The sequence below is a fragment of the Notothenia coriiceps genome, unplaced genomic scaffold, assembly GCF_000735185.1.
Source record: "Notothenia coriiceps isolate Sejong01 unplaced genomic scaffold, NC01 NC01_scaffold00028041, whole genome shotgun sequence".
NCBI classification, from domain to species: domain Eukaryota; kingdom Metazoa; phylum Chordata; class Actinopteri; order Perciformes; family Nototheniidae; genus Notothenia; species Notothenia coriiceps.
Window position 1 is genome coordinate 3,937 of NW_011360742.1, and position 8,630 is coordinate 12,566.

An 8,630-nucleotide genomic window follows, 5' to 3' on the forward strand; every position below is an offset into this window, starting at 1 on the left:
ATATATATATATATATATATATATATATATAATCATTAAATAGGAAAACAGACCTATTATCAGCATGGGATGAGTGGACTTGGTGGAGGTGATTAATAGGATTTTCTTTCCAGGGTTCTACATTTTTTTGTGAAACAAGTAATAGCTCCTCATCTATTGAGAAAAGCAACTGCACTGTTCTGCAAACAAACTGGTGAATAATGACACGAAATGCAAAAATGAGTCCATCAGTGATACCATGTTGTTTCTTTAAAGGTTTTTGTTTTTTTACCTGGTGTTCATGAGGCTCTGCAGGAGTTTGGAGGATCTGAGCTCGTCCACCTCTCCGATCACTCTGACGCTCACCTCTCCATCCCGACCCAGCAGCCACCTCACATGTTTGTTGAAAGCTGGAGGGAAATAAAAATGTAAGCTCTTGTCTCTCAGCAACATTGTGATGAAAGCTATGGTTGCATGAACTGTTATTCTGTATTTTATCCAGAAGGTGGTGCCGTCCTACAAGTATAGAGTTTGGGGAAACCTCAGAATACAGCAATGGACTTTCTTTCTCTGTTAAACTGTCACAGATTTATTCTTGTATCTCTTTTTATGTGTTTTTCTATTGAAGGACATTCACTGTATATCACTGCAAACAGGCACAGTAGAATATTGATACACAGTGTTTCAATAATGTGGGATTACAAAAGAAAAGAAAGACGTTAAAAGCAGTGACCTCATTCCTGTTATGCCGGCAGAGCTACATGAAACTGACCTGGGGCAGTTTGACAGAAACTCCCTCTGAAGTGTGGAAAAAGCCAACATGTTGTTTGCTTATATTTGTCATTGCATATACTGAATTTAGACTAATTCACTCAATTGTGAATAATTAGAATTCATTGTAAATTATGTAATAATATAATCTTTAGCTCATAATATACAGAAATCAACTCCAAACATGTATTCCATTACCTAAAAAAAGTATTTTTAGTTCTGACCTCATCATGATGACACAGCTGGCAAAAATAACCCCCACTCCCCAATGCTGAGTGATAACAGGTGTTTTCCATGACACCTGATAATAGTAAAACACCTGCAGTGACATCATCGTCTTAGGGGTGTGGCTTGAAAATGAAAATGCTCAGAAAGCTGTTCAGCAGCGCTTCTTCTGACGATTGGAAGTGAAATTGGTGGAATATAGCGAAGTACATTTACTTCAAGTACTGGGCTATTTAAGGCAAAAAAAGCAGGTTACTGGAGTGCTTCCAATTTGTTCTACTTGTACTACACTAAATGTCAGAAGGAAATATTGTACCTTTCACTACAATTATCAAACAGCTTTAATTACTTTGCCTCCAGTCCAGTAAAAACCACACATCCCCAGATGTCTTAACTTTGAATGTTTGTGATAAACTGAAGGATGAAATGCATCGTCACAGAGCTGAGGGAGAGGAACTCCCTCTGGAGGGAACACAGAGATTTAAGCATTTGCCTAAATGCACATGACTACATTTACTTGATAATGTAAGTACATTTTGCCGATAATACTTTAACTTGTGTTTTGGTTAACTTGTAGTAGGGTTATTTTTCACAGTGTGTCAGTACAAGATCTGAGTACTTGTCCATAGAGACAATCAGCTCCTAACAGTGAACTGATCAGTCAGATTTATTATAGAAACCAGCTCACAAAGGCAGCTCTGTTTCTCTTCATATTTGAGGGAATGACTTTGCGCACTGTCGAACAGCACATAAGGGTACATTGTGTATATGTCTCAGTCGCTAAAGATATCTCTGATATGGTGCAAAATGCGAGAGCGTGTAAAACCTGATGTGAGCACTTGCAGAAAAAAAATCTGAGCTTGTGTGCATACATTTACACTTGTATAAAATATCCACGTAACTGTGAACAAAATGTACACTTGTATAAAATATCCACGTAACTGTGAACCAAATTTGAAGTCACAGAAGATGAAGTTTTGTAGCTTGTAAAAAAAAGATTCACTTAGTGATGAAATGTTCACTTCATTTATTTTCCATTACAACTGCAACTTGGTTATTACAACCTCTCAAATCAGTCATTACAACTTCACGAATCTGCTCTGTGGCAGTATAAATCGACTAATCTGCGGCCTTGACCTTTGATACACTTCTTGCGATGAATGTGTCACTAAAGTAATTTTCACCTGTAGATGTGGGGGGAGGGAGGGGGGTTGGAGCGAAGGGGCGGAGCTATCAGAACGACGAGGCGCAAGCTCGGGTCAGTCACACACAAGTGACTACTGTTGCCCCTTTCACACCAACGCAGCTCCCGTTCTAGCTCCGTGCTTCGCTCACAACAACAACAATGGGGGACTGCGTCGGGTCGATGATCGTGTTACTTTTAATCATACGAAGCCAGATTAAATTAAATAACTACTTCTCCAACCTTATACTTTTAAAATATATATATATTTTTCTGCAAGTGAACATTTCATCACTAAGTTCATTTTTTTCTACAAGTTACAATACTTTTTTTCTTCTTCTGTGACTTCAAATTTGGTTCACAGATACGTGGATATTTTATACAAGTGTAAATGTATGCACACAAGCTCAGATTTCTTTTCAGGTTTTACACGCTCTCACATTTTGCACCATATCTACCTTCATATCTGACATGCAGTAAGTCATAGTGTGTCTGTGAAACACACCTTTGATTTCACACCGCACCCATAAATAACCAGAAATGCAGCAAGTAATATTTAATTGGGCATTTATATGACATTCAAATGCCTGCATGTACACTCAATGACTGTCCCAACAACTCCGCAGTGAACAAACAATGAAACACACCTAACTGGATTTCATGTTGTGTTACGGGAACACGCAACAAACACACACTCGGCTGGCTCTCAGATGACATGGCACAGATTGGGTAAACAAAGACGGTAACTTAATATGCGATTTAAGCGTGGCGACGCCCCAAACCACAGAGTTTACTCAATCTTATTCAGCTTTAGACTGGAGGTGATAGAGGCAGACACACACACTCACACAGTGTTACACACACACAACCATTGTCCAGCAGATCCAGTGCAGGTGATATAGGGTCTCAGTGAGTCAGAAGATAGTGGAGGAAAGGTGATTGAGCATGGGTCGCTGACAGAGTATTGAAAGGACTGTGTTACATTGTGTGTATTTTAAACACATTAATCAGATTGGTAATGAGGAGAGGGTGTTACTACACAGCTTGTGTATCAAGTGCACTCAGCTGACAAGATTTCAGCTCATTAATTAGTTGTGAAAAGGCTTGAATAAACAATTGTAGTACATCTCAAACATGTTCTGCCTGTAGTATACTATAATAAATGTGTTTGTGCGCCCAGAAATATTGCCAGTGATAAAGTGCATGAATATAGGTGAAAGTAGAATAGTAAGGTATTATATTAGACTAAATACTCTTCATAAATACTTTTCATAAATACTTTTTTAATGTGTGTAATAATTATATGAGTACTAAACTAAATTCTGAGCGCATTATTGTACGTTTTGACAACCGCATTCATGCATTCAGAAGAGAATTTTGAGTAGCAAAAAAAAAAAACATTCTTGAAATGTTGTCTAAAATAATCACATTTGAAGATCTGTTATCAAAAAACGATTGAATTAAAGAAAGCTATAGCCCTATCAAAAAAGACAAAAAGAATAATCCAATAGTTCAACATTTAGGAAATAAATTCAAGTCAATATCACTCTAATATATGTCCAACAAATACAGCTTTAAAAGCAACCGGCTGCTTGGTTAGCGACTGGAAACAGGGAACATGTTAGCTAGCTTTGTCTGAGAGACTCCAGGGAATCATTTGTTTTCACTTCAATTTGTGTACTGCCTAAATAAATAAGATAAAACATGTGTATTCATGAGATTTAAAAGTGCTGGTAGGTTGATTTCATAACCCTCAATATGAGCTGAGCAGCTAGTTGTTAACTGTCTCCATGCTAAAGCTAAGCTAAACTACAGCGGGGTGAAACCCTATATTTCATGGACAGATATAACGGTTGTTTTAATCACCAAAATGATAAACTATAGAAATTCAGCAATAACAAATATTTGTATGTATTGGAAAATGTTCAGATCCAAATCTCAACAAATCTCAAGAGTGCAAAGAAGCCTATCTCCAAACATTTGCTTTTAAGATTAGCTATTTGTGTTCATATTTGCATGTTGGAGAATGGTCTGATTCAAGTAAAGATGATTATAAATGTAGTCTACTGCAGTTTTAATCTTTTCGATTCATAATTGTGAATTGAGTTGAGACACACTGGTGCTTTCCGGTGAGGAAATGACAATGTAAGCTGGCTGTTTCTACTTCATGTCAGAGTTATGTTACTGATAGTCAACATAAAGGCCACATTTCCCAGAAACCTTGCTACTTCCTGAAACTGTAGTCAGTGTTTTCCTGTTTTTACTGCTGATAATACTCAAACTGCAGTGTAGTGTGTTCCCTATGTGCCGGGACTCCCCTTATATAAAATAGATTAATTGTTGCACTCTTACCTTTCTTTGGCCTCTTGTTGTCTCTTCCTTCCTTCTCCTCCTTCTCGTCTCGCTCCGTCCAGCGGCGTACCTGCTCTTCTCTCATCTTCAAGAAGAGGATCCTCTTCTGCTCCTCGCTGAGGGCCTCCAGCACCCCGGGCTCCACCCACATGTCCTCAAGGATTTTGGCCAGCATGATGCCTCTTCTCCCGGGTGTCAGAGACGGCTGTCAGCCCCTCTGTCTCTCTGAACAGTGGGTCGTGTTTCAGCGGTGGGGTCTGATCGCTCCTTTTTCCTGTTCCAGAGTCGGGTTCCCTTTTCTTTGAAGGATGTGGGATCAGGTGCGGTCTAACTGCTGGAGGTCACTGTAGTGTGCTTTGTCAGGTTCTCTTCCTCTGTGCTGTAGGAGTGTGTGTCGGCCTCTCTGGAGGTGAAGGTTCAGTGTGTCGACGGAGCTCTGAAGAGAGAGAAAGAAAGATTATATCTGCCGTATTGTTTAGTTCCCCTCCATTCAATCCTGCTCTGGCTGGCACAACACAACAGTCCCGAGGCAAATAAGCCACAACTTCAAACTGTGTGTGTGCGTGTGTGTTGGTGCATGTGTGTGTGTGTTGGTGCGTGTGTGTGCATGCAGTGTTTACCCTGCATACAGTAGGCAGCGAGAATGCCGCTGTGGTTTCAAACACTCAAATGCAAATAGGGGGCAGGTCCAGTATGTCAACACGCACACACATATATCCACACACACATAAAATACAGGGCGTAAATGACAGCATGCTATCTGGGGGTAACACACACAGATAGAGCTAAAAAAAGCGACAGTATCTTTTTTCTCCTCTCAATTCAAATTCAATTCAGCTTGCTCTATTGGCGTGACATTTGACATGGAGGCCTAGAACAATACCAATTATGTAAAAATAGTCATGTGATACTCGTTAATCAAGTTAAATAGATAAGGAAATAAGCAAATGAAATGAAGTAATCAGTTGGTATGTTGGTATTAATAAAATTTCAATGTGACTTACCTTTAAATATGAAAGAAAAACCAAATAAAAAGGCTACTTTTAATTGAATGATTATAACAAAAAATATGTAAGTAAGGGTCAACATGTCTTTCTCACAAACACACACACAAAACTACAACAGTTTTTAGCACCTTATCAACACGTGTCCCCGATCGACAGCCTGTCCAGTTAAGTATCTTATTCCCAAAGCTCTCAAAAATAAAATCCCAGAGAACAACCTCCACCTCCAACTGTGTGTACACACAGAATAAGAGCAGCCTCCACCCTGAACAGACTTTTGAAAGATGTGGAACTGTGAGTGTCTGAGGGAGAGCCAATAGGATTTGTGTTTGTGATAAGAGTTCACCAATCTGCACATAAGGGGCAGACCTATATGACGGTAAATCAGTAGAGGCTGGCAAAAGTGACGTATCGCCCTTAAAGATAGTGTTTCAGGTGTGGCAGCTATTAATCATAGAACTATACTAAACCACTACACCTAATAATTGGTTGTGAGTCTAACCGAGCCAGAAAGCAAATATATCTACCTCTGAAAGCAAGACAGGACTGAATGCAAATATTGTGAAAAACAAACAAACATTGGTTTTAAATTCTATGTCTACAAAAAATATGACTTTAATAGAAGTAAAGAACATGGAGGGAGCAGCTTGCTTTGAATATATATATAAGAATACCAACAACTAATTATTTTTGGCAATCAAAAAAGTAGCAGCTCAAAAACCTAATACATCTAAAACTTTATCCAAACCTTAGCTAAACTCGCTGTTATTTGTATGTACATGACAGTTTAACCGCGTAATTATTCCTAAATCAACTCTAAACAGCATATTTCAAGTCTCTTTTCAAGGCTTCTCTGAGTGATCCATGTTATGGTCATTGTCTGCAGGGTGTGTTTTCATTCTTTCCCAATGTAAGAGTTTCAGACTGTGATTAAGAGCAATGCAAATACACTGGAACTGACTTGAAGGTTTACAGCCCACTCAGTGGCATATTAATCAATATTTCTCGGAAACAATCACAGCTCCTATAATTAACTATACATTTGCACAAGGGTATGGCATCCCAACGTGAACAAATTAGACATGAGCATCCTAAAAGACATCACACAGAAAAAATATTCTGCTATACAAATGTAAAGGTCTGGCTCAGTGCCTGATGTGCAAATAGCTCTTGGATTTCATCCTCCCTCTGACCACACGCTAAGAAAAGAAAGAAAGAAAAGCAGAGAGAGAGGAGAGTATGTGCACAGCATACTGAGAGAAAAGCTTGAAAAGTCTCTCAGTGTGAGAAAACAGTGGCCGTTTCACAGCGACAGAGGAGAGACAAATGAACTTAGACGGCCCGTAGAATGGCAATCACAACAAAGACAGACAAAGAAAAGAGAGACACTTAACAGAGGAGGGAAGGTGGACTCACTCAGTGGCTGCCAGCCGGTCGCATCTCCAGGCACTGCTCTGAGTTTCAGCTCCTCTCCGAGTGTGCTATGATGTGTGAGTGACGTGTGCCTTTGTGTGTGTGTGTGTGTGTGTGTGTGTGTGTGTGTGTGTGTGTGTGTGTGTGTGTGTGTGTGTGTGTGTGTGTGTGTGTGTTTGTTTGTGTGGGATCAGAGCAGTCGTCAGCAGCAGCAATGGTATGCAGGCTCGACTCTGTTGTGCTGCATTTCTACTGAATAGCAGTGGGACGGCCTGACATCACAGCTTTTTTATCTCCTCCCTCATTCCTTTACTTTCTCAGTCTTATCTCACTTACAATTCAAACAAGTTTCAAGTTGGTTTAATTATATCAAGTTAAATGTTTCACCTTCTTTATCTGTTGCTATAAATAACTTCATGTTGATCATTTTCTCCCTTGTGAGTCTGTTTAGCTGCGTTTAAGGATACAAGGAATTTAATTTCCCCTGACAGGCTCTGTAACCTTTAGTAGTAGCGTAGGATTTTCTGACTTTATAAAACTGACAGTCTCTGTATAGCTGCTGTGTTTACCCTCCCCCTTCTTTCTTTTACTTCCTCCAGGACGTCCTGCCACCGTATCAAACCGTTAATCACAACACCACATGTGCAGGAAGGAATCTGGATATTTATTCCACTGTATTTTTCCGTCAACAGGTTGTTGACACTTATCATGGCTGCAAGAGCTCATCGTTTTGTGGTTGGCTCAGATGATTCCAGATAACTGGCCTAAATGTCAGTCATATGCTTCTGAGGAATTATAGCTATTAGCTAATAACCATACAGTCATCCATGCCGATGACTAACCTGTCTCAGATTGTTACTGACCTGTCAGGGCAGTCCAGGTGTGACACACTGACAGTGTTTACAGGAAATAAAACCTTGTTGTAAATACAATTGGCACATTTTTCACTTACATTGTGTTTTCACTTGGTTAAGTGGCCAAGGGTTAGTTAGGTAACAGGAAAATATAAATAACAAAAAGAAACCATTACAAGAAGAACAAAGGGTGTTTTACAAGGATCAGTAACTTAAAAACAGTTCCATGTTGGTTTCTTGGACAGAACTTTGAATTATGACACAGATTATCGTAGAATACGTTTTAAAATTGAGAGAAAAACGCTGTAGGCCTACGCTTGACTGTGCTGTATGCGGGTAGTCATACATTTAACATTTTAATTTATTTTCAGCCGAACTTTAGAGCACTCACTAAACACTCTTCAGGTCACACTTTTAAACTTTTTTTTTTCCCATTTATAATAAGTATCACGTTTTGTCCTATATTATTTGGTAATTATGGAACAGTAAAATATAACGTCACCAATTTATGTAGTTAGCAAACAGAATCAGTAAGTTAGCATTAAGCTATCTAACATTAGCTAACTAACATCGAGCTAATAGTAGCTAACATTAGTATCATGATGTTTATTGTAATCCTTTTTAAACTACAATTTCACAGAGTAGGAAACATTATGATGAAAAAAATGTTGTGTAACCGCTTTTTAAAATTGTAGACATGATCAGATTAGGCATTATATGATAGGTCAGTCATAAAAAGTAATAAAGAGTGAGTATGAATATATCCACTTTTCTCAAAAACACAACTTCTGTTCTGACTATGATAACCAACGAATGCACGCTGTCAAAAAGTATTTAAAAAAAACAAAA

The 8,630-nt window shown here is 38.8% G+C and overlaps 1 protein-coding gene across 2 annotated transcripts in view; it reads right to left on the minus strand.

The window, feature by feature from the left end:
- Nucleotides 1-7,130, minus strand: part of LOC104957922 (SH2 domain-containing protein 4A-like) — a 10,925-nt gene extending 3,795 nt beyond the window's left edge. Inside the window, exons 1-3 of one of the 2 annotated variants that reach the window (XM_010785598.1) lie at nt 6,931-7,130; nt 4,511-4,946; nt 272-389 (exon numbers count right to left, since the gene is read on the minus strand). In XM_010785598.1, the coding sequence (XP_010783900.1) occupies nt 272-389; nt 4,511-4,685 (293 nt within the window). In that variant the 5' untranslated portion in view covers nt 4,686-4,946; nt 6,931-7,130. Of the gene's footprint in view, nt 1-271; nt 390-4,510; nt 4,947-5,645; nt 5,774-6,930 lie in introns of those variants that run through there. The other variant, XM_010785599.1, reaches the window with a different exon arrangement.
- Nucleotides 7,131-8,630: the final 1,500 nt, after the last annotated feature.